This window comes from Taurulus bubalis (genome assembly GCF_910589615.1).
Source record: "Taurulus bubalis genome assembly, chromosome: 18".
NCBI classification, from domain to species: Eukaryota; Metazoa; Chordata; class Actinopteri; order Perciformes; family Cottidae; genus Taurulus; species Taurulus bubalis.
In genome coordinates this window covers 165714-192156 of record NC_136606.1, presented here as the reverse complement: position 1 = coordinate 192156, position 26443 = coordinate 165714, and the positions used below count along the sequence as shown (strand labels likewise).

At 49.5% G+C, this 26443-nt stretch overlaps 1 protein-coding gene across 1 annotated transcript in view; it reads right to left on the bottom strand.

Moving 5' to 3' along the window:
- The window catches only part of LOC306750668 (histone-lysine N-methyltransferase 2C-like), a gene marked incomplete at its 5' end in the record, with an annotated part of 99901 nt that overhangs the window by 6660 nt on the left and 66798 nt on the right, over positions 1-26443 (bottom strand). The window contains 22 exons of the mRNA XM_079234135.1: positions 40-235; positions 421-533; positions 627-797; positions 925-1008; positions 1124-1239; positions 1359-1404; positions 4778-4867; positions 4951-5054; positions 5250-5437; positions 5557-5671; positions 7018-7150; positions 8912-9073; positions 9358-9552; positions 10111-10347; positions 10421-11554; positions 12102-12209; positions 15379-15705; positions 23611-23843; positions 25376-25436; positions 25523-25601; positions 25780-25882; positions 26045-26377. Coding sequence (XP_079090261.1) covers positions 40-235; positions 421-533; positions 627-797; positions 925-1008; positions 1124-1239; positions 1359-1404; positions 4778-4867; positions 4951-5054; positions 5250-5437; positions 5557-5671; positions 7018-7150; positions 8912-9073; positions 9358-9552; positions 10111-10347; positions 10421-11554; positions 12102-12209; positions 15379-15705; positions 23611-23843; positions 25376-25436; positions 25523-25601; positions 25780-25882; positions 26045-26377 — 4328 coding nt within the window. The remainder of the gene's footprint in view (positions 1-39; positions 236-420; positions 534-626; positions 798-924; positions 1009-1123; positions 1240-1358; positions 1405-4777; positions 4868-4950; positions 5055-5249; positions 5438-5556; positions 5672-7017; positions 7151-8911; positions 9074-9357; positions 9553-10110; positions 10348-10420; positions 11555-12101; positions 12210-15378; positions 15706-23610; positions 23844-25375; positions 25437-25522; positions 25602-25779; positions 25883-26044; positions 26378-26443) is intronic.

Genomic DNA, 26443 nt, shown 5'->3' with positions numbered 1-26443 from the left:
GATCCTCAGAGACCGCTGGTCCCTAGGGTCCAGACTCACCCACAGGTCCAGGTCCAGGTTCAGCAGTCTGGCCGGTCCGTCGGTCTGCCCGTCGCCCTGCTGGTTACAGAAGCAGCACCGGCGCTGGTCTTTGGGCAACGGATCTGGACGAAGACACGCCCCCAGTCTGTCCAGCAGCACGTCCACTTCCTCCTCCGTTGGCACGGCAACCGCCTTGTTAGGGATGCAACTGCCCCTGGGAAAAAAGAGGGCTAACCCACTGAGTGTGATGCTAACAGGCTAACCCGCTGAGTGTGATGCTAACAGGCTAACCTGCTGAGTGTGATGCTAACAGGCATGCTAACAGGCTAACCCGCTGAGTGTGATGCTAACAGGCATGCTAACAGGCTAACCCGCTGAGTGAGATGCTACCAGGCTAACCTGCTGAGTGTGATGCTAACACTCCAGCGTCTCCAGCGGTTACTCTTCATCCTCTTCCCGCGGCGAGACGGTGGTGAGTCTTCTCGGGGGCGGGGCTTCAGCTTCACCTTCACCTGTAAAGCAGGTAAAGAATCGATCGATCATATAATCAATCGACCGGACGATCGGCTACGACCTTTGACGATCAAGCCCGTCACGCCACCCACCTTGAGGTCCAGACGGGGCCTGGTCTCCATGGCGATGGTGGAGGCCGGTGGGAAGCAGAGAGGAGGGGAGGAGCTTAGGGGAGGGGAAGAGGAGAGCAGGGAGTGCACCGCGATGGAGGACATGTTGCTGCTGTACCGGTGCTGCACTCTGCCGGGAGGCGGGACGGCAGTCTGCGGACATCGTGAAGCGTCACATGATCAATACCGCTATCACATGATCAATACAGCTGTCACATGATCAATACAGCTGTCACATGATCAATACCGCTGTCACATGATCAATAATCACACGGCTCACCTGCTTCTCAGCTTTTCTGCTCGGCAGGTCAGACGTGTAGAGAGAAGAGCAGTCTGGACTGCAGAACAAGCTGGACTGACCCTCCTGACACACACACACACACACACACACACACACACACACACACACACACACACACAGTGACTTCATGTTCCTTCTCAGGTATCTCTGTGTGGTACAACCCTCTAACCCGTCCAACCTGTTTGAGCTCCTTGACGATCCGGACTCCGTTTCCCAGCAGCACCTTGCAGAAGCTGCAACACTGAGGCCTGGCAGCAGGAGCGCCGCCATGTTGGATGTAGTCCATTCTGACAGCTGGAGGCAACACACAGAAGATCCAACGCTGTCAATCACAAGTGTGTATGTGTGTGTGTCTGTGTGTCTCTGTGCGAGCGTGTGTGTCTGTGTGCGTGTGTGTATCTGTGTGTACAGACCAGGGTTTCCAGCTGTAGGTCTCTGCTGATTGCTTCCTGTTGAACCCTGCGAACACATCAAGCATGACTTTTATTTTGAAGGAGATGAAACATTCATTACTGAGTGACGTTCAGAATGACGGCTTGTGCTCCTGTATCGCAGCACGTCAACATAGTGAGCTGCTAGTGGCACGTCAACATAGTGAGCTGCTAGTGGCACGTCAACATAGTGAGCTGTTAGTGGCACGTCAACATAGTGAGCTGCTAGTGGCACGTCAACATAGTGAGCTGCTAGTGGCACGTCAACATAGTGAGCTGCTAGTGGCACGTCAACATAGTGAGCTGCTAGTGGCACGTCAACATAGTGAGCTGCTAGTGGCACGTCAACATAGTGAGCTGTTAGTGGCACGTCAACATAGTGAGCTGCTAGTGGCACGTCAACATAGTGAGCTGTTAGTGGCACGTCAACATAGTGAGCTGCTAGTGACACGTCAACATAGTGAGCTGCTAGTGGCACGTCAACATAGTGAGCTGTTAGTGACACGTCAACATAGTGAGCTGTTAGTGGCACGTCAACATAGTGAGCTGCTAGTGGCACGTCAACATAGTGAGCTGCTAGTGGCACGTCAACATAGTGAGCTGCTAGTGGCACGTCAACATAGTGAGCTGCTAGTGACACGTCAACATAGTGAGCTGCTAGTGACACGTCAACATAGTGAGCTGCTAGTGGCACGTCAACATAGTGAGCTGCTAGTGGCACGTCAACATAGTGAGCTGCTAGTGGCACGTCAACATAGTGAGCTGCTAGTGGCACGTCAACATAGTGAGCTGCTAGTGGCACGTCAATATAGTGAGCTGTTAGTGACACGTCAACATAGTGAGCTGTTAGTGACACGTCAACATAGTGAGCTGTTAGTGACACGTCAACATAGTGAGCTGCTAGTGGCACGTCAACATAGTGAGCTGCTAGTGGCACGTCAACATAGTGAGCTGCTAGTGGCACGTCAACATAGTGAGCTGCTAGTGGCACGTCAACATAGTGAGCTGCTAGTGGCACGTCAACATAGTGAGCTGCTAGTGGCACGTCAACATAGTGAGCTGCTAGTGACACGTCAACATAGTGAGCTGCTAGTGGCACGTCAACATAGTGAGCTGCTAGTGGCACGTCAACATAGTGAGCTGCTAGTGGCATGTCAACATAGTGAGCTGCTAGTGGCACGTCAACATAGTGAGCTGCTAGTGGCACGTCAACATAGTGAGCTGCTAGTGGCACGTCAACATAGTGAGCTGCTAGTGGCACGTCAACATAGTGAGCTGCTAGTGACACGTCAACATAGTGAGCTGCTAGTGGCACGTCAACATAGTGAGCTGCTAGTGACACGTCAACATAGTGAGCTGCTAGTGGCACGTCAACATAGTGAGCTGCTAGTGGCACGTCAACATAGTGAGCTGTTAGTGACACATCAACATAGTGAGCTCTTAGTGACACGTCTATATAGTGAGCTGTTAGTGGCATGTCAACATAGTGAGCTGTTAGTGACACGTCAACATAGTGAGCTGTTAGTGACACGTCTACATAGTGAGCTGTTAGTGACACGTCTACATAGTGAGCTGTTAGTGGCACGTCAACATAGTGAGCTGTTAGTGACACGTCTACATAGTGAGCTGTTAGTGACACGTCTACATAGTGAGCTGTTAGTGACACGTCAACATAGTGAGCTGCTAGTGGCACGTCAACATAGTGAGCTGTTAGTGACACGTCAACATAGTGAGCTGCTAGTGGCACGTCTACATAGTGAGCTGTTAGTGGCACGTCAACATAGTGAGCTGTTAGTGGCACGTCAACATAGTGAGCTGTTAGTGGCACGTCAACATAGTGAGCTGTTAGTGGCACGTCTACATAGTGAGCTGTTAGTGGCACGTCAACATAGTGAGCTGCTAGTGGCACGTCAACATAGTGAGCTGTTAGTGACACGTCAACATAGTGAGCTGCTAGTGGCACGTCTACATAGTGAGCTGTTAGTGGCACGTCAACATAGTGAGCTGTTAGTGGCACGTCAACATAGTGAGCTGTTAGTGGCACGTCAACATAGTGAGCTGTTAGTGGCACGTCTACATAGTGAGCTGTTAGTGGCACGTCAACATAGTGAGCTGTTAGTGGCACGTCAACATAGTGAGCTGTTAGTGGCACGTCAACATAGTGAGCTGTTAGTGGCACGTCTACATAGTGAGCTGTTAGTGGCACGTCAACATAGTGAGCTGTTAGTGGCACGTCAACATAGTGAGCTGTTAGTGGCACGTCTACATAGTGAGCTGTTAGTGGCACGTCAACATAGTGAGCTGTTAGTGGCACGTCAACATAGTGAGCTGTTAGTGGCACGTCAACATAGTGAGCTGTTAGTGGCACGTCAACATAGTGAGCTGTTAGTGGCACGTCAACATAGTGAGCTGTTAGTGGCACGTCAACATAGTGAGCTGTTAGTGGCACGTCTACATAGTGAGCTGTTAGTGGCACGTCAACATAGTGAGCTGTTAGTGGCACGTCTACATAGTGAGCTGTTAGTGACACGTCAACATAGTGAGCTGTTAGTGACACGTCTACATAGTGAGCTGTTAGTGACACGTCTACATAGTGAGCTGTTAGTGGCACGTCAACATAGTGAGCTGTTAGTGGCACGTCTACATAGTGAGCTGTTAGTGGCACGTCAACATAGTGAGCTGCTAGTGGCACGTCAACATAGTGAGCTGTTAGTGGCACGTCTACATAGTGAGCTGTTAGTGGCACGTCAACATAGTGAGCTGTTAGTGACACGTCTACATAGTGAGCTGTTAGTGGCACGTCAACATAGTGAGCTGTTAGTGGCACGTCAACATAGTGAGCTGTTAGTGACACGTCTACATAGTGAGCTGTTAGTGACACGTCTACATAGTGAGCTGTTAGTGACACGTCTACATAGTGAGCTGTTAGTGACACGTCTACATAGTGAGCTGTTAGTGACACGTCTACATAGTGAGCTGTTAGTGACACGTCTACATAGTGAGCTGTTAGTGACACGTCTACATAGTGAGCTGTTAGTGACACGTCTACATAGTGAGCTGTTAGTGACACGTCTACATAGTGAGCTGTTAGTGGCACGTCAACATAGTGAGCTGTTAGTGACACGTCTACATAGTGAGCTGTTAGTGACACGTCTACATAGTGAGCTGTTAGTGACACGTCTACATAGTGAGCTGTTAGTGACACGTCTACATAGTGAGCTGTTAGTGACACGTCTACATAGTGAGCTGTTAGTGACACGTCTACATAGTGAGCTGTTAGTGGCACGTCAACATAGTGAGCTGTTAGTGACACGTCTACATAGTGAGCTGTTAGTGACACGTCTACATAGTGACAGCTGAGTGCTTGTGTACAAGTACAAGTACAAGCAGTATTTGCTCACCTGTGTGAGCGGCACTCGGCTCAGCTGGTAGCCGGAGGGGACGGGGACCCGCAGCAGCTCGGCCACCGCCGCCATCACATCGGCCACGCTCTGGAGACAGAGTGGCAGTGATGTCACAGTGATGTCACAGTGATGTCACAGTGATGTCACCAGGAGGGAGGAGGCGTGTTTACCTGAGCTGCAACAGGGTTCAGGGTGATAGCGATGGTTACCAGGTCTGTGTTAGAGCACGAGGGGCGGCCATGATGGTTAGGCTCCGCCTTCACTTCCTGTTTCACTGCAGAGCGGACGCGCGCGCGCGCACACACACACACACACACACACACACACACACACACACACACACACACACACACACACACACACACACACACGGTAAGAAATTAATTATCTGAATGATGTTCATACAACCACAACAACAAAGTACTACTGAATAACAGGTAGAGCGCGTGTCAGCCTGCTGGTGACTCACCGGCTCCCCAGGCGCAGGGCATCATGGGTAATGTGGGCGAGGCGCAGGGCGAGGCCGGCTCCAGCTTGAGCCAGGAGAGGTCGGGGTAGCGGCTCACCTCCATGTCCGCCTCGCTCTCTGGAGACGACGACGGGACGAAGCCGTCCGGGCTGCTGCGCCCCGACGAGTCCGTGAACACATGTCCCAGCCTGTAAGTTTAAAGAATAATAATAATAATAAAGAACAGCTGGAACTGATTTAGAACATTCTTCTCAACCTTTAAAGGTCTGAAAGGTTTTAATCAGGACATCTAGTGGGTGGAGTTTACCTGATCTCTTCCTGGTTGTTGTGGGGTGGGGTTGGCAGGGAGGCGGGGACATCTACTGTTTTGGAGGCGTGGCTTAGAGCCAGAATCCCCTCCCCTTTCTGCTTCACACTTTTCACTGAAAAAACCCAAACATTTCCAGTAAAACATCAGCTGCAGCACCGTTGTTCTCGTGCTCTGAACACCAGCACATCGTCTACAGGGGTTCTGTTATTATTACAGAAGAAAAATAACTTCTAGGACCTAATGATCTAAATAAGAGAATGTTGGTACCGAGAAGTTCATTCAGCTAAAAACACACTCCTGAGTAACAGACGTGCCTCTCCCTGGGCTTTCTCTCCCTGGGCTTTCTCTCCCTGGGCTTTCTCTCCCTGGGCTTTCTCTCCCTGGGCTCTTTCTCCCCTCTCTCTCCCTGGGCTCTTTCTCCCCTCTCTCTCCCTGGGCTCTTTCTCCCCTCTCCCTCCCTGGGCTCTTTCTCCCCTCTCCCTCCCTGGGCTCTTTCTCCCCTCTCTCTCCCTGGGCTTTCTCTCCCTGGGCTCTTTCTCTCCTCTCTCTCCCTGGGCTCTTTCTCCCCTCTCCCTCCCTGGGCTCTTTCTCCCCTCTCCCTCCCTGGGCTTTCTCTCCCTGGGCTCTTTCTCCCCTCTCCCTCCCTGGGCTCTTTCTCCCCTCTCTCTCCCTGGGCTCTTTCTCCCCTCTCTCTCCCTGGGCTCTTTCTCCCCTCTCCCTCCCTGGGCTCTTTCTCCCCTCTCCCTCCCTGGGCTCTTTCTCCCCTCTCTCTCCCTGGGCTCTTTCTCCCCTCTCTCTCCCTGGGCTCTTTCTCCCCTCTCCCTCCCTGGGCTTTCTCTCCCTGGGCTCTTTCTCCCCTCTCCCTCCCTGGGCTCTTTCTCCCCTCTCTCTCCCTGGGCTCTTTCTCTCCTCTCTCTCCCTGGGCTTTCTCTCCCTGGGCTCTTTCTCTCCCTGGGCTCTTTCTCTCCCTGGGCTTTCTCTCCCTGGGCTCTTTCTCTCCCTGGGCTTTCTCTCCCTGGGCTCTTTCTCTCCCTGGGCTCTTTCTCTCCCTGGGCTTTCTCTCCCTGGGCTCTTTCTCCCCTCTCCTCTCCCTGGGCTCTTTCTCTCCTCTCCCTGGGCTCTTTCTCTCCTCTCCCTGGGCTTTCTCTCCCTGGGCTTTCTCTCCCTGGGCTTTCTCTCCCTGGGCTTTCTCTCCTCTCCCTGGGCTTTCTCTCCCTGTGCTCCCCAGAAAGGGTTAGGGTTGCTCCTGTTCGGGTGTGAGGGGCAAAGATCGGAGGATGTCGTATGTTTACAGATTGCAAAGCCAAATGAATCCAAAATAAATCTAAGTTAGGTGCAGCCATCCTCATTTACTTTACCACTACAGAATATACGGACCCAGATGTGAAGGGACCTGCTCAAGTTGTTCTGGGAGATCTTTGTGATCACAATGAACGCTGGAAGATGAAGAACACTCACCCTCCTGCTCAGTGATCTCCTTCCTCTCCAGCTCCTCCGTCCTAGCAAAGCCGTTCACCAGTTTCTGCCTGGTGACAGGCGGGGGAGTGGGGGGCAGGGAGGCCGGAGGGGTGGGGGGGTTACTGAGGTTATCCTGCTAGAGAAGAGAGAGTAGATCAGTTACCAGTTATCAGTTAGGGCCCAAAGTCGTTGATAGGGGCGGTCTACTGCAGATGGACAACATTGGTTACATTCTGTGAAGCATAGCTGATGGTCCACCCCCAGGACATTTTAGTTTAAGTAGATGTTATTTCATGCATTCTAGTGGATTTTTGGGTGGGATGCTAAAGATGTAGCCTGGTACCAGCCGAACTTAGCCCCACCCACAACATTTGAGGTCTGGAAGTTCGGTCTGGCACTGCTCCGTTGGGGAGAAATTATCCAAAATCAAAAATTGTTCGGACCAATCAAATTGTCAGGGCGGGCTTTATACGATGATGGACAGATGACAGTAACGTAATCAACCACGCCACCAAAGAGCGCTTGGGTTGAATTACTTTTTCCATTTTGAGACTGAAAATATCCATGATATATATACTATATACCTATTAAAAAGGCTTATAGTCTTGCAAACTTATAGAGGTACTATTCATATTTACTACCAGTATTGCTAATACAGAGAAAATGAAGTATAAATGCATTCTCATGCTAATTCAATGACAAACTGAGGCTCTGTGAGCAGCTGTCTCTTCTCATCAAATTGAAGGCTGTTGGGATTACCTGCTGGGATTCGTTTTTTAGGCAATTTCATTGGCTGTACGAAACGCCCGTCATCTGAGCTGTACGACGTGACAGGCTTGAGCCACGTAAGAAAATAAAGGCTGAGCCGGAACTTCAACGTAGCTTCTGGTTGGGTAATGTAGCCTGTCAGTCAGGACATGAAGCGCCTACCGGTTCAAGTGGGTCCAATACAAAGCTTAGATTTCGGCGGTCATTTTGGTGCCGAGTTTGTAGCTGTGCTCTCATGCGAACTTTACTTTCTGCTAAAAACAAAACTGCTTTCTTTCATATCTTCCAGCTGATATGAAATGATGCAACACCAGTTGGTGGATATTTATGGATGTAATCACGTGTTTTGGACTAAATCTTTTATGGGATTTATTTTTATTGGACCTTTACGACGTAACAACGCCATTTTTGTTGGAATGTTATGGATTTATGGATCAATATGAGGCGTCATCGGTGAGTTGCCTGGATTTTGCTATCGTTTGTTTGTTTGTTGTTGTCTGACAAAAGTGTGTAGCTGCTGTGGTGGTCTGATCTTGAAACGGATTACACAGCTGGAATCACAAGAATCATAGAAACATATGGCACTCGTACCGGGTGTACAGTGTACACTAGAATGTACAGTAAAGGACACCCGCGGGACGGAGAGTCAGTACTTACTTGAACCACATGTCATAAACATGCCTTAGTCTCTGCTCGTCCTGAGTTTCTCCCGCGGTTGTGTCTGTTTGAAAATCTTCTTCTGTTGCTATCTTCGGGACTCTTTGGGGTAAATAGGATGTCTATGCAGCGAATAGGTTTACAGATGCGCTCCTTAGCGCCATCTATCGTCGGGGAGTTTGAAAAAGAACGAACGCGACTCGGCCTAAAATCAGAATTTTTTTTGCCGTGAGAAATTGGTTGTGTGGCGTGAGTGTGTGTGAAAACATGCAAAAGTGTGTGTCACATAGCGAAACTGTGAGAGTTGGTAGCTCTGTAGTAGTACCTTGTATATGAGCTGGTAGTAGTAGTAGTAGTAGTAGTACCTTGTATATGAGCTGGGAGTAGTAGTAGTAGTAGTAGTAATAGTAGTAGTACCTTGTATATGAGCTGGGAGTAGTAGTAGTAGTGGTAGTAATAGTAGTAGTACCTTGTATATGAGCTGGGAGTAGTAGTCTGTGACCCCGTCCAGGCAGCCGTTACCGAAGGAGCCGGTCAGTCTGGAGTCTCGGCCCAGAGAGGTGCTGCCGTACGGGGGGAACGGACTCAGATCAACCCCCAGAACCGGTTCCATCAGGGGCAGCACCGACAGCTGGGGGGGCAGCAATCAATAATCAATAATCAATGCAGATAATCAGTTAAAGATGATGCTGAAGAGGAGCAAGTTAGGCAGTAAGATTAGTTTCAGCTGAAGAGTCAATCAAGATCTGAAGCAATGATTCTAACAGTCAATAAATCCTTCTCAACATCCTGTTTTAAATCACACATGCCATCACCTCGGACTGTGGCGGACATTTTATTAACAAAATGCATCACTAGAGAAGATATTTCCAAAGAAAAGGAGGTAAAGGATTCAAGAGGACCAGGTTTGTCTACCTGTCTGAGGTGAGCCACCAGCGGGTCAGAGGAGGTTGTGGAGGAGGCGTGGAGTAGCATCTTCTCCTCCTCCTCTTTCTTCCTCCTCTTGTTTTTGGAAGGAGCTCTATCTTTCTCCGGCTGAGCGAGTCTCTTACAGCGCTGAGTCTTCCTCCTGCCAGACGAGTCCAGGAGATCTGGACTGTCCACCATGACCTGGAGGAGGACACATTTCTGCTCAGATATCACCTTCTAAAACTGAGTAAACAGGACGTTGCATGATTTACCAATAATTTTTAATAAACTAGCTCCCTGTACTTTTACCAGAGTAGCAGGTGACGTGACCTTACATCCCCAGAGTTAACTAGCTTACAGCTAGCTCAGATAGCTTACAACTAGCTCTTAACTAGCCAAATAGCTCAGTTAGCTAATAACAAGCTCAACGAGCTGATAACTAGCTCAGTTAGCGGGTCACTAGCTCAGTTAGCTGGTCACTAGCTCAGTTAGCTAATAACTAACTTAACTAGCTGATAACTAGCTCAGTTAGCTGGTCACTCGCTCAGTTAGCTGGTCACTAGCTCAGTTAGCAAATAACTAACTTAACTAGCTGATAACTAGCTCAGTTAGCCAATAACTAGCTCAGTTAGCCAGTCACTAGTTCAACTAGCTGATAACAATCTCAACGAGCTGATAACTAGCTCAGTTAGCTTACAGCTAGCTCACCTAGCTTATCTATTCTAAAAGCTCAGTGGTCATTAGCGTTAACCCCCTCACCACGTTGCCATGGGAGCCAGGCCTGTCCTCTTCTTCAGACCGGACGCTCTCATTGGATAGCTGGGTGCTGGAGGGCGGGGCGTTAGCGGCGGCCATCTTGTCCTTCAGCAGGTGTCTGAGGAGCTCCTTCCCAGCATCTCCGCCGTGGAGGGAAGAGGAGGGAAAGAACCCGTCACCGTGATCCTCCTCTACCTTCACTGGGCCGCCCCCACAGGCTCCTCCCTCCTCACGCTCCTCCTGCTGGGACATGAGACAACCCTGAGCTGACTGTATACAACAAATACTATCAAAGTTACAGCTTAAAACTGACCTTGACCTCCAGACGACCTCTCTGACACTCCACACCCAGGGCCGAGCCTCTCAACTGGGCCGCAGAGATGACGGACAGCTGCCTCTCCAGCTCTGATGATGGCGCCAGACCGGAGAGGGAGGAGTTTAAAGAGAAGCACAGTTCAGATTGGTCCGCACTGCCCCGGGTGGGCGTGGAGCAGGAAGTGTCTGACACAGCCGGAGTGGGCGGATCCGTGGTGTCATCAGAGTACGAGGAGAGCGGCGTCCTGGCTCCTCCTCCTCCTGCTGTGTCGTCTCCGTCCCTCTTCCTGCTCCTCTTCTTCTGTGGTTTGTCGTCAGGGATGATGTCCGAGTAGAGCTGGATGAGGGAGGCGGGGCCTCCAGAGGAGTAGCAGGAGAAAGAGGAAGAGGAGGAGTCCGGTCCAAACCCATGAGCCTGACCTACAGGATGGAAGGCGGTCATGCCTCCGGTCCCGGATGGCTGTTCCTGGGCGGAGGGCCCAGTGGGGCCCAAGAGCCTGGACCTGGCGTGGGGGTTCATTGGAGGCCCCCGTTCTGCTGGTGCCCGGGGCAGTAGACCTCCAGGTAGTAGGGGTCCTCCTGTGAAGCCCTGGTAGAGGCCCTGGGGCTGGGAGGTGGGCCCTGGTGCTGGAGGGGACTGGAGGAAGTTCTGGGGCTGGGGGGTAGGTCTAGCTGCTGGGGGGGACTGGAGGAAGTCCTGGGCCTGGGGGGTAGGTCTAGCTGCTGGAGGGGACTGGAGGAAGTCCTGGGCTTGGGGGGTAGGTCTAGCTGCTGGGGGGGACTGGAGGAAGTCCTGGGCCTGGGGGGTAGGTCTAGCTGCTGGGGGGGACTGGAGGAAGTCCTGGGGCTGGGGGGTTGGTCTAGCTGCTGGGGGGGACTGGAGGAAGTCCTGGGGCTGGGGGGTTGGTCTAGCTGCTGGGGGGGACTGAAGGAAGTCCTGGGGCAGCTCAGAGCTGAAGAAGGGACCATCACTTCCACAGGCAGGTACTGACCCAGCAGGACCTCCAGGTCCAACCCGGGCCCCTAACAGAGGGCCAGACGGAACGGTTGCTCCTCCGGCTCCAGGACCCAAGGAGGCTCCCAGGAGGTTTTGTGGCTCTAGTCTCTGCTGCAGGTCGCGATGGCGCTCCACCTGAGGGGAAGAACAACAGCTGTGTTTCTACTTCCTGTTCTTGACAAACAGCTGTATGTTTCTACTTCCTGTTAACTGCAGATAAACAGCTGTATGTTTCTACTTCCTGTTAACTGCAGATGAACAGCTGTTTGTTTCTACTTCCTGTTCTCTACAGATGAACAGCTGTATGTTTCTACTTCCTGTTGTCTGCAGATGAACAGCTGTATGTTTCTACTTCCTGTTGTCTGCAGATGAACAGCTGTATGTTTCTACTTCCTGTTGTCTGCAGATGAACAGCTGTATGTTTCTTCTACTTCCTGTTGTCTGCAGATGAACAGCTGTATGTTTCTTCTACTTCCTGTTGTCTGCAGATGAACAGCTGTATGTTTCTTCTACTTCCTGTTGTCTGCAGATGAACAGCTGTATGTTTCTTCTACTTCCTGTTGTCTGCAGATGAACAGCTGTATGTTTCTACTTCCTGTTGTCTGCAGATGAACAGCTGTATGTTTCTACTTCCTGTTGTCTACAGCTGTGTTCTCTGAGTGATGATGGTGTGATGCTTCACCTCCTGCATGAGCTGAACTCTCTGCCTCTCCTGCTGCTTCCTCAGCCTCTCCCTCTTCTCCCTCTCCTGGAAACCCTCACTGAACGGGTTGTTATCGTCAAACTTCACCTGCAGTCGTGGAGACAGAAATCAGCTGTGTGCTGAGGAACCTCTGTTGTAACTCCATTAACATGACATGTTTAAAAAAGGATTGTTTACAAATTCAAAGTCAAACTAAAGGATAGGAAAGTATAAAGAAACATGTTCTGTTTTTGTTTCTCTGATCTCAGTTCATTAAATATTTCCTGTGTTCTGATGCTCAGAAAGCTGTTTGCTTGTCTATTTAAATGCTGTTGATTAGTCACTTCCATCTTTGTGTGGAAGTCTCTTCAGATCCAATCCAGAGGGTTTCATATCCAGGCCTGCAGCCTTCTCATCACTTTATTGGGCAAGTAACCATATATGGTCACTTCCGCACCCTGTACATATGACGTCTTTCCCACGGCTCCCAGAATCACATGGTCTTCACCCAGCCAATCAGCAAAGATCACTCTACGTCACACCACCTGCCTTTGTGGAATTTGACCAATCAGCAGAGACCTGGAGCGCAGTTGATTTTCTCTTTTTTCTGAATCCCGTAAGAGACGGTTTTGCAGCGTGACGCTCTACAATCACGGATCAAACAACTAAACTAACATATTAAGTTGCTGAAACTCACACATGTTATGCTTGAATAGTTGCACTAAGTGATTACATGCATGCTTTTTGTGGAGGACTTAGTGAAATTAGTGAAGTTACGGCATGAAAAAACGTAGGCACCATATGTGATCATACGGATGTTTAAGTGTCCATTTTTGGACATTTTCCCTTTGCAGCTAACAAGCCATACAGTGCATATTCTTTACAAATAAGGCAATACAGCTTAGGAATTTATGTTTTAATGTTTGTTTTAATGTTGCCAAAGTGTTGTATAACACTATACAGCGATTCAGAGAGAATGTTAACCCATTTCTAGAAATATTCAAGCTATAAATAGGCCTTATAACAGTTGGTTTATGTTTTATTGCATGCGTTTAATTTTTTAGGAAGTGTCTGCTCCTGTTCTATTTCATCCTTACTGACCGCCAGAGGCAGTGTTTCACACTGGATATATTCCATCTCGCGCTTGCGCAGTTCGAGTATTGTATACCAAAAAAGTCACGTGTGACCTCGGATGACCCCCCCAGCCGGGTATAACTTCCGGCGTCATCCTGAGATCGTTCTTCTTCATCTTCTCGCTGCGCAGGCTAACTAGTATGTTAGCATCAGCTAAAGCTGAACTTATGTAAAAGAGCTCGTCGCCTGTAGCCTTGTGACCGCCGGTCGGAGTTGCGGGTCTCTCGCCCTCCAAAGGCTGAGGAGGAGACGGTGCGCTTTCTACGTCTGGACCATAGCGAGCCAGACGGCGTACCTATCTTCCGTCACCAGGTCGGCTATCTTCACACCGTGAAGCATCACCGGGTGAGATCGACTAATATTGTTTCTGCAACAGCAGATTCCACGCAGCGCTCTCTCTGCTATCTAGGTGGAGCGCAAACGGAAGCGCGCCGCTTGGCTTGGCTACATCGCTACTGTCGCGGCCTTCTGTGAGCAGTAGGGATGGGCGGATGAAGCCCTGTGAAGCATTGAGGCTTTCTTCCTATTTTTACTGAAAATGATTCGAAGGTTTAGGGCTTCACTTTGAAGAAAAACAGCGATATCTGGTGGCCACAACGCTTGTATCTCAACCAGCCAATCCAGTTTTCACTGCATAACCAGATTCCCCCCCTCCATTGGGGGGAGGGAAGGTCAGAGCTTCTGTGCCCGGTGCGGGTCCTCGGAACCTAGGCCAAAGCCATCGCATGCATATGGCCGTCGGGGCAGTTGTTGTCGTAGGACGGACCTAAGAAGGGCTGTGCCCTTTCTAAACAGCGCCTGTCCCACTGGATAGTGGAGACCGGGGCCTGTGCATACAGAGCGAACGGCCGTGCTCTGCCATCCTGGGTAGGGTGCCATTCTACCAGGTGTGTCTCCACGTCAGGGGCAACCCTGAGGGGTGTACCCGTGGAGGATATATGTGCTGCAGCCTCAGGGGCATCACCCAGCACATTTAACAGATACTACGGAGTGAACGTGGCCACCCCTCACCCACTGGGTGTGGTTCTTGGCCCAAATTCCTCTGCTTGAGCCATATGAGGTAGTTCCTGTGGGATTCTTCATGACTTTGTTGGTATAAGTCATCCAGTGTGAAACACTGCCTCTGGCGGCTAGTAAGGATGAAATAGAACGAAAGGTACGAAGGTAACTACGGTTCTATGAATCCTGGATGACCGCCAGAGTTCTTGGTCACTCGGAATCTCGTGATTTCGCGAGAAGATTCCGCAGAACCGATCTCAGGATGACGCCGGAAGTTATACCCGGCTGGGGGGGGTCATCCGAGGTCACACGTTACTTTTTTGGTATACAATACTCGAACTGCGCAAGCGCGAGACGGAATATATCCAGTGTGAAACACTACCTCTGGCGGTCATCCAGGATTCATAGAACCGCAGTTACCTTCGTAACTTTCGTTGTAGATGGCAAGAGAAGGCAGACTGTTGTCGTGGCAGCCCACCCTGCCATCAGTGATGATGACGAAGAAGCATGTATTTATGAAGGACTAATGTTGTTGATGTGTATGAAAGAAAGAAAAGAAGAAAGAAAGTATCCTTTATTAATCCCCTTGGGGAAATTCTTCTCTGCATTTGACCCATCCCTGGGAGGCGCCCGGGGAGCAGCTGGTGGGTTGGGTGTCTTGCTCAGGGACACTTCGACATGTGAGCTATGGGGGGACTGGGGATCGAACCGGCTACCTTGTAAGTGGACTGTTCCAGTACCAGCACGTGTTTTAATCTTCTAAAAGATGTTATAATTATGAAATACATGTTCCTTTTACCTTGTATGTGTATTTCTTGTATTTTTTATATATACACTTCTTGTATTTATTTTGACCACAAACAGGCAAGGAACCACCTTCGTTGATGTTCATTTCTATCTAAAAATAAGATAAAAGTAACAGTTACTAACAGTAAATGAGTATTGTTATGTCCTCCAATAGCACTCTAGGGTTGACATTTTGAATTTCAAAGTATTTCAATGAGTGACCTATAAAGGGTTAAATTGTCTTCTGATATTTTATAGAAATCATCAACAGCAGATAGTCGTGTGATCTGTGGTGAATTAATTTCTTTCCTCCTGAAACCTTCATGAAGCTGATTTCTAAGACCTCCAGGTGAGCTACCTGAGAGGGGGCTGCGTCCCCTGCTGCTCCACTGGTTCCTCCACTGGTTCCCCCAGTGAAGCCTACTGGGGGGGTCTGCGTGTGTGGCGGAGCCTGGAAGGCTTTAGGCATCTGAAGTGGGATCCTCTGACCCATCAACCCAGGGGTCCCGCCCCCTGGGGTCCAACCAGGGGGGGCGTTTGGGGCCCGGGCCCCTGTGGGGCTGCCCAGGTGGGGCTGCATGGACACCATGGTCTGGGGTATGGGGGGCGCTCCTGCAGACCTCTGCTGCTGTTTGGTCCGATAGTCTTCAATCAGCTCAGCATGGTCCTTCTGCTGCTTCCGGATCTGAACACAAACATCACAGTGAACATGTACAGTCGTGTGTTTATTATACAACAGGAGCCGACACCATGAACACACTCACTGGAGCACACATTCAGATACTCATTAGAGAAACCTGGATGCATCCGCCGCTGAAAATAGTCCCAAACACATGCACCATTTGGTTTAATAAAAACCTACAGTGACCCGCTGATGAAACTCTTGATTTAAAGACAGAAGCTGCCTCACCTCCTGCTGTGAGGGGATCATGTGAGGGGCTCCAGACTAGCTGCACCCGAGGGCGATAAGGAACATGAATAACTATGGTCTCTCTTTTGGTATGGACTAGTCCTGTATGAGCCCTGTACTAGTCCTGTGTGTACTCCTGTACTAGTCCTGTGTGTACTCCTGTACTAGTCCTGTATGAGCCCTGTACTAGTCCTGTGTGTACTCCTGTACTAGTCCTGTGTGTACTACTGTTCTAGTCCTGTGTGTACTCCTGTACTAGTCCTGTGTGTACTCCTGTACTAGTCCTGTGTGTACTACTGTTCTAGTCCTGTGTGTACTCCTGTTCTAGTCCTGTGTGTACTCCTGTACTAGTCCTGTGTGTACTCCTGTACTAGTCCTGTGTGTACTCCTGTACTAGTCCTGTGTGTACTCCTGTACTAGTCCTGTGTGTACTCCTGTACTAGTCCTGTGTGTACTCCTGTTCTAGTCCTGTGTGTACTCCTGTACTAGTCCTGTGTGTACTCCTGTACTAGTCCTGTGTGTACTACTGTTCTAGTCCTGTGTGTACTCCTGTACTAGTCCTGTGTGTACTCCTGTACTAGTCCTGTGTGTACTCCTGTACTAGTCCTGTGTGTACTCCTGTTCTAGTCCTGTGTGTACTCCTGTACTAGTCCTGTGTGTACTACTGTTCTAGTCCTGTGTGTACTACTGTACTAGTCCTGTGTGTACTACTGTACTAGTCCTGTGTGTACTACTGTACTAGTCCTGTGTGTACTCCTGTACTAGTCCTGTGTGTACTCCTGTTCTAGTCCTGTGTGTACTCCTGTTCTAGTCCTGTGTGTACTCCTGTTCTAGTCCTGTGTGTACTACTGTTCTAGTCCTGTATGAGCCCTGTACTAGTCCTGTGTGTACTCCTGTACTAGTCCTGTATGAGCCCTGTACTAGTCCTGTGTGTACTACTGTACTAGTCCTGTGTGTACTACTGTACTAGTCCTGTGTGTACTCCTGTACTAGTCCTGTGTGTACTCCTGTACTAGTCCTGTGTGTACTACTGTACTAGTCCTGTGTGTACTCCTGTACTAGTCCTGTGTGTACTCCTGTTCTAGTCCTGTGTGTACTCCTGTTCTAGTCCTGTGTGTACTCCTGTTCTAGTCCTGTGTGTACTACTGTTCTAGTCCTGTATGAGCCCTGTACTAGTCCTGTGTGTACTACTGTACTAGTCCTGTGTGTACTACTGTTCTAGTCCTGTGTGTACTCCTGTACTAGTCCTGTGTGTACTCCTGTACTAGTCCTGTGTGTACTCCTGTTCTAGTCCTGTGTGTACTACTGTACTAGTCCTGTGTGTACTCCTGTTCTAGTCCTGTGTGTACTACTGTACTAGTCCTGTGTGTACTCCTGTACTAGTCCTGTGTGTACTACTGTACTAGTCCTGTGTGTACTCCTGTTCTAGTCCTGTGTGTACTACTGTACTAGTCCTGTGTGTACTCCTGTTCTAGTCCTGTGTGTACTACTGTACTAGTCCTGTGTGTACTACTGTACTAGTCCTGTATGTACTCCTGTACTAGTCCTGTGTGTACTACTGTACTAGTCCTGTGTGTACTACTGTACTAGTCCTGTGTGTACTCCTGTACTAGTCCTGTGTGTACTACTGTACTAGTCCTGTGTGTACTACTGTACTAGTCCTGTATGAGCCCTGTACTAGTCCTGTGTGTACTACTGTACTAGTCCTGTGTGTACTACTGTACTAGTCATGTGTGTACTACTGTACTAGTCATGTGTGTACTACTGTACTAGTCCTGTATGAGCCCTGTACTAGTCCTGTGTGTACTACTGTACTAGTCCTGTGTGTACTACTGTACTAGTCATGTGTGTACTCCTGTTCTAGTCCTGTATGAGCCCTGTACTAGTCCTGTGTGTACTACTGTACTAGTCCTGTGTGTACTACTGTACTAGTCCTGTGTGTACTACTGTTCTAGTCCTGTGTGTACTACTGTACTAGTCCTGTATGAGCCCTGTTCTAGTCCTGTGTGTACTCCTGCTCTAGTCCTGTGTGTACTACTGTACTAGTCCTGTGTGTACTCCTGCTCTAGTCCTGTGTGTACTACTGTACTAGTCCTGTGTGTACTCCTGCTCTAGTCCTGTGTGTACTACTGTACTAGTCCTGTGTGTACTACTGTACTAGTCCTGTGTGTACTCCTGTACTAGTCCTGTGTGTACTCCTGTTCTAGTCCTGTGTGTACTACTGTACTAGTCCTGTGTGTACTCCTGTTCTAGTCCTGTGTGTACTACTGTACTAGTCCTGTATGTACTCCTGTACTAGTCCTGTGTGTACTCCTGTTCTAGTCCTGTGTGTACTACTGTACTAGTCATGTGTGTACTCCTGTTCTAGTCCTGTGTGTACTACTGTACTAGTCCTGTATGTACTCCTGTACTAGTCCTGTGTGTACTCCTGTTCTAGTCCTGTGTGTACTCTTGTACTAGTCCTGTGTGTACTCCTGTACTAGTCCTGTGTGTACTCCTGTTCTAGTCCTGTGTGTACTACTGTACTAGTCATGTGTGTACTACTGTACTAGTCCTGTGTGTACTCCTGTTCTAGTCCTGTGTGTACTACTGTACTAGTCCTGTGTGTACTACTGTACTAGTCATGTGTGTACTCCTGTACTAGTCCTGTATGAGCCCTGTACTAGTCCTGTGTGTACTACTGTACTAGTCATGTGTGTACTACTGTACTAGTCATGTGTGTACTACTGTACTAGTCCTGTGTGTACTCCTGTTCTAGTCCTGTGTGTACTACTGTACTAGTCATGTGTGTACTCCTGTACTAGTCCTGTATGAGCCCTGTACTAGTCATGTGTGTACTACTGTACTAGTCATGTGTGTACTACTGTACTAGTCCTGTGTGTACTCCTGTTCTAGTCCTGTGTGTACTACTGTACTAGTCCTGTGTGTACTCCTGTACTAGTCCTGTGTGTACTCCTGTTCTAGTCCTGTGTGTACTACTGTACTAGTCCTGTGTGTACTACTGTACTAGTCCTGTATGAGCCCTGTACTAGTCCTGTGTGTACTACTGTACTAGTCCTGTGTGTACTCCTGTACTAGTCCTGTGTGTACTCCTGTTCTAGTCCTGTGTGTACTCCTGTACTAGTCCTGTGTGTACTCCTGTTCTAGTCCTGTGTGTACTACTGTACTAGTCCTGTATGAGCCCTGTACTAGTCCTGTGTGTACTACTGTACTAGTCCTGTGTGTACTCCTGTACTAGTCCTGTGTGTACTCCTGTTCTAGTCCTGTGTGTACTACTGTACTAGTCCTGTGTGTACTCCTGTTCTAGTCCTGTGTGTACTACTGTACTAGTCCTGTATGTACTCCTGTACTAGTCCTGTGTGTACTCCTGTTCTAGTCCTGTGTGTACTACTGTACTAGTCCTGTGTGTACTCCTGTACTAGTCCTGTGTGTACTACTGTACTAGTCCTGTGTGTACTCCTGTTCTAGTCCTGTGTGTACTACTGTACTAGTCATGTGTGTACTCCTGTACTAGTCCTGTATGAGCCCTGTACTAGTCCTGTGTGTACTACTGTACTAGTCCTGTGTGTACTACTGTACTAGTCATGTGTGTACTACTGTACTAGTCATGTGTGTACTACTGTACTAGTCCTGTATGAGCCCTGTACTAGTCCTGTGTGTACTACTGTACTAGTCCTGTGTGTACTACTGTACTAGTCATGTGTGTACTACTGTACTAGTCATGTGTGTACTACTGTACTAGTCCTGTATGAGCCCTGTACTAGTCCTGTGTGTACTACTGTACTAGTCCTGTGTGTACTACTGTACTAGTCATGTGTGTACTCCTGTACTAGTCCTGTATGAGCCCTGTACTAGTCCTGTGTGTACTCCTGTACTAGTCCTGTGTGTACTACTGTACTAGTCCTGTGTGTACTACTGTACTAGTCCTGTGTGTACTACTGTACTAGTCCTGTGTGTACTACTGTACTAGTCATGTGTGTACTCCTGTTCTAGTCCTGTGTGTACTACTGTACTAGTCCTGTGTGTACTACTGTACTAGTCATGTGTGTACTACTGTACTAGTCCTGTGTGTACTACTGTACTAGTCCTGTGTGTACTACTGTACTAGTCCTGTGTGTACTCCTGTTCTAGTCCTGTGTGTACTACTGTACTAGTCCTGTGTGTACTACTGTACTAGTCATGTGTGTACTCCTGTTCTAGTCCTGTGTGTACTACTGTACTAGTCCTGTGTGTACTACTGTACTAGTCCTGTGTGTACTCCTGTTCTAGTCCTGTGTGTACTACTGTACTAGTCCTGTGTGTACTACTGTACTAGTCATGTGTGTACTCCTGTTCTAGTCCTGTGTGTACTACTGTACTAGTCCTGTGTGTACTACTGTACTAGTCCTGTGTGTACTACTGTACTAGTCCTGTGTGTACTCCTGTTCTAGTCCTGTGTGTACTACTGTACTAGTCCTGTGTGTACTACTGTTCTAGTCCTGTGTGTACTACTGTACTAGTCCTGTATGAGCCCTGTTCTAGTCCTGTGTGTACTCCTGCTCTAGTCCTGTGTGTACTCCTGCTCTAGTCCTGTGTGTACTCCTGTACTAGTCCTGTGTGTACTACTGTTCTAGTCCTGTGTGTACTCCTGTACTAGTCATGTGTGTACTCCTGCTCTAGTCCTGTGTGTACTCCTGCTCTAGTCCTGTGTGTACTCCTGTACTAGTCCTGTGTGTACTACTGTTCTAGTCCTGTGTGTACTCCTGCTCTAGTCCTGTGTGTACTCCTGTTCTAGTCCTGTGTGTACTACTGTTCTAGTCCTGTGTGTACTCCTGTTCTAGTCCTGTGTGTACTCCTGCTCTAGTCCTGTGTGTACTCCTGCTCTAGTCCTGTGTGTACTCCTGTACTAGTCCTGTGTGTACTACTGTTCTAGTCCTGTGTGTACTCCTGCTCTAGTCCTGTGTGTACTCCTGTTCTAGTCCTGTGTGTACTCCTGTACTCGTTCTGTATGTACTCCTGTACTAGTCCTGTGTGTACTCCTGTACTAGTCCTGTGTGTACTCCTGCTCTAGTCCTGTGTGTACTCCTGTACTAGTCCTGTGTGTACTCCTGCTCTAGTCCTGTGTGTACTACTGTACTAGTCCTGTGTGTACTCCTGTACTAGTCCTGTGTGTACTCCTGTTCTAGTCCTGTGTGTACTCCTGTACTAGTCCTGTGTGTACTACTGTACTAGTCCTGTATGTACTCCTGTACTAGTCCTGTGTGTACTCCTGCTCTAGTCCTGTGTGTACTCCTGTACTAGTCCTGTGTGTACTCCTGTACTAGTCCTGTGTGTACTCCTGTACTAGTCCTGTGTGTACTCCTGTACTAGTCCTGTGTGTACTCCTGTTCTAGTCCTGTGTGTACTACTGTACTAGTCCTGTGTGTACTCCTGTACTAGTCCTGTGTGTACTCCTGTACTAGTCCTGTGTGTACTCCTGTTCTAGTCCTGTGTGTACTACTGTACTAGTCCTGTGTGTACTCCTGTACTAGTCCTGTGTGTACTACTGTTCTAGTCCTGTGTGTACTCCTGTACTAGTCCTGTGTGTACTCCTGTACTAGTCCTGTGTGTACTACTGTACTAGTCCTGTATGAGCCCTGTACTAGTCCTGTGTGTACTCCTGTACTAGTCCTGTGTGTACTCCTGTACTAGTCCTGTGTGTACTCCTGTACTAGTCCTGTGTGTACTCCTGTACTAGTCCTGTGTGTACTACTGTACTAGTCCTGTATGAGCCCTGTACTAGTCCTGTGTGTACTCCTGTACTAGTCCTGTGTGTACTCCTGTACTAGTCCTGTGTGTACTCCTGTACTAGTCCTGTGTGTACTCTTGTACTAGTCCTGTGTGTACTCCTGTACTAGTCCTGTGTGTACTACTGTTCTAGTCCTGTGTGTACTCCTGTACTAGTCCTGTATGTACTCCTGTACTAGTCCTGTGTGTACTACTGTACTAGTCCTGTGTGTACTCCTGTTCTAGTCCTGTGTGTACTACTGTACTAGTCCTGTGTGTACTCCTGTACTAGTCCTGTGTGTACTCCTGTTCTAGTCCTGTGTGTACTCCTGTACTAGTCCTGTATGTACTCCTGTTCTAGTCCTGTGTGTACTACTGTACTAGTCCTGTGTGTACTCCTGTTCTAGTCCTGTATGAGCCCTGTACTAGTCCTGTGTGTACTCCTGTACTAGTCCTGTGTGTACTACTGTACTAGTCCTGTGTGTACTCCTGTTCTAGTCCTGTGTGTACTACTGTACTAGTCCTGTGTGTACTCCTGTTCTAGTCCTGTGTGTACTCCTGTTCTAGTCCTGTGTGTACTCCTGTACTAGTCCTGTATGTACTCCTGTTCTAGTCCTGTGTGTACTACTGTACTAGTCCTGTGTGTACTCCTGTTCTAGTCCTGTGTGTACTACTGTACTAGTCCTGTGTGTACTCCTGTACTAGTCCTGTGTGTACTCCTGTACTAGTCCTGTGTGTACTCCTGTACTAGTCCTGTGTGTACTCCTGTTCTAGTCCTGTGTGTACTCCTGTACTAGTCCTGTGTGTACTCCTGTACTAGTCCTGTGTGTACTCCTGTACTAGTCCTGTGTGTACTCCTGTTCTAGTCCTGTGTGTACTCCTGTACTAGTCCTGTGTGTACTCCTGTACTAGTCCTGTGTGTACTCCTGTACTAGTCCTGTGTGTACTCCTGCTCTAGTCCTGTGTGTACTCCTGTTCTAGTCCTGTGTGTACTACTGTACTAGTCCTGTGTGTACTCCTGCTCTAGTCCTGTGTGTACTCCTGCTCTAGTCCTGTGTGTACTACTGTACTAGTCCTGTATGAGCCCTGTACTAGTCCTGTGTGTACTCCTGTTCTAGTCCTGTGTGTACTACTGTACTAGTCCTGTGTGTACTACTGTACTAGTCCTGTATGTACTCCTGTACTAGTCCTGTGTGTACTCCTGTACTAGTCCTGTGTGTACTCCTGTACTAGTCCTGTGTGTACTCCTGTTCTAGTCCTGTGTGTACTCCTGTACTAGTCCTGTGTGTACTCCTGTACTAGTCCTGTGTGTACTCCTGTTCTAGTCCTGTGTGTACTCCTGTACTAGTCCTGTGTGTACTCCTGTACTAGTCCTGTGTGTACTCCTGTTCTAGTCCTGTGTGTACTCCTGTACTAGTCCTGTGTGTACTCCTGTACTAGTCCTGTGTGTACTCCTGTTCTAGTCCTGTGTGTACTCCTGTACTAGTCCTGTGTGTACTCCTGTACTAGTCCTGTGTGTACTCCTGCTCTAGTCCTGTGTGTACTCCTGTTCTAGTCCTGTGTGTACTACTGTACTAGTCCTGTGTGTACTCCTGTTCTAGTCCTGTGTGTACTCCTGTTCTAGTCCTGTGTGTACTCCTGTACTAGTCCTGTGTGTACTACTGTACTAGTCCTGTGTGTACTCCTGTTCTAGTCCTGTGTGTACTCCTGTACTAGTCCTGTGTGTACTCCTGTACTAGTCCTGTGTGTACTCCTGTACTAGTCCTGTGTGTACTCCTGTACTAGTCCTGTGTGTACTCCTGCTCTAGTCCTGTGTGTACTCCTGCTCTAGTCCTGTGTGTACTCCTGTACTAGTCCTGTGTGTACTCCTGCTCTAGTCCTGTGTGTACTACTGTACTAGTCCTGTGTGTACTACTGTACTACTCCTGTGTGTACCTGCTCCAGCTGCTTCTGGACCGCCCCCTGCTGTTCCGTGACCTTGTGGATCTGGGCGGCGTCGTCCTCGGCGAGGGTTCTGCCGGCCTTCTTGGCGGTTCTCTGTTTGGCCGACAGAGACTTCCTGGTCTTGCGGTGCGCTGCCAGCTGGTCCTCCAGGAGGCGCTGCTGCATCTGCAGGAGCCGCTGCGTCTCTGCCAACCACGCCTCGTACTGCCGGCGCTGAGACTCGTCTGCAGGACACAGGACAGCGTCACACACACACACACACACACACACACAGGACAGCGTCACACACACACACACACACACACACACACACACACAGGACAGCGTCACACACACACACACACACACACACACACACACACACACACACACACACAGGACAGCGTCACACACACACACACACACACACACACACAGGACAGCGTCACACACACACACACACACAGGACAGCGTCACACACACACACACAAAGGACAGCGTCACACACACACACACACACACACACACACACACACACACAGGACAGCGTCACACACACACACACACACAGGACAGCGTCACACACACACACACACACACACACAGGACAGCGTCACACACACACACACACACAGGACAGCGTCACACACACACACACACACACACACACACACACACACACACACACACACAGGACAGCGTCACACACACACACACACACACACACACACAGGACAGCGTCACACACACACACACACACAGGACAGCGTCACACACACACACACACACAGGACAGCGTCACACACACACACACACACACACACACACACACACACAGGACAGCGTCACACACACACACACACACACACACAGGACAGCGTCACACACACACACACACACACACACAGGACAGCGTCACACACACACACGCACACACACACACAGGACAGCGTCACACACACACACACACACACACACACACAGGACAGCGTCACACACACACACACACACACACACACAGGACAGCGTCACACACACACAGGACAGCGTCACACACATACACACACACACACACACACACACACAGGACAGCGTCACACACACACACACACACACACACAGGACAGCGTCTCACACACACACACACACACACACACACACACACAGGACAGCGTCACACACACACACACAGGACAGCGTCACACACACACACACACAGGACAGCGTCACACACACACACACACACACACACAGGACAGCGTCACACACACACACACACACACACACAGGACAGCGTCACACACACACACACACACACACACACACAGGACAGCGTCACACACACACACACACACACACACACACACACACAGGACAGCGTCACACACACACACACACACACACACAGGACAGCGTCACACACACACACGCACAGACACACACAGGACAGCGTCACACACACACACACACACACACAGGACAGCGTCTCACACACACACACACACACACAGGACAGCGTCACACACACACAGGACAGCGTCACACACACACAGGACAGCGTCACACACACACACACACACACACACACACACAGGACAGCGTCACACACACACACACACACACACACACACACACACACACACACACACACACACACACACACAACTTCATGGGGACGAGGATGCGTCTCGAGACATCAGCACCATTGGTGAGCAAGAGTCGACCGGTTCCTTTGTTTTTGTTTATTTAACACGTTGGTTGTTCTCTCATACTCACTGAAGCCCGGGCCGAAGCTGGGGGGGTTCGGTCGCACCAACTGAGGGTTCAACTTCCCGTCCTGAAAGGAAGTGAAGAGGACATCACGACACGCCGGGCAGAAAGAGATGGTTACTCTGTTTAAATGGTTCTCATGGTTCTACACACCTGAACCACCAGGTGTGCAGGCTGAGGAGAACCCTCTGGACCCGGAGCCACGGGAGCCACCGGCGGAGCCTGCTGGAACCTGACACACACACACACACACACACACACACACACACACACACACACACACACAGTCTGTTAACCTTTAATGAAGATGTGGACTTCAGTCAGAGTCGTTCGTTATCTTTTCAAGCTCATTAATGGAGACAATGAAAAAAAAAATCACCAGCTTCATCAGCTGTGAACCAACATCCTACCTGTTGATGGTCATGGGGTTGAGTCCCAGGTTGCCCTGAGTCATGACCTTGTTGATGCCCTTCAGAGCCACCATCTTGGCCTTCATAATGGGGTCAAAGTCTGCTGCACACGCACACACGCACACACGCATACACGCACACACGCCATTAAAAGCTAACCACCTCCGAAAAAAACAACGGTAAAAAAATGAAACAGCAATAAAGTAAACAGCAGCACTTTTAAAAAGGTCCGTCAGGTTCAGGACTGTCCGGGTTCAGGACTTACCCATATGAGGTAACACCGGCTCTGTTGTAGACCTCTGTCTGATTAGGGCCTGCATCTGTTTCTGCTGCTGCTGCTCCTGGCGCTCCTGGTCCAGGAGGTCCTGCAAGAGTAGCGGTTGCTCCTCCAGGAGCAGAGGCCTGTGCTGGTCCTGGTCCTGGGGGAGGACAGCCTGTCCCTGGGTCTGGGTGGAGGTCCCCTGGTGTGGAAGCTGGGTCTGTGGGTTGAGAAGGAGGCGAGGCTGGGAGGTTTGGAGGGACAGCGGGCCCTGAGGACTCAGACTGGTGGGGCCAGAGGGTCCAAACGGTCCCTGCTGCTGCTGGAAGACCTGCAGACCTGCAGGTGAGAGGGAGTTACAGTTCAGCTGAAATAATAATGATCAGCATCTATGGAGTAGAGATA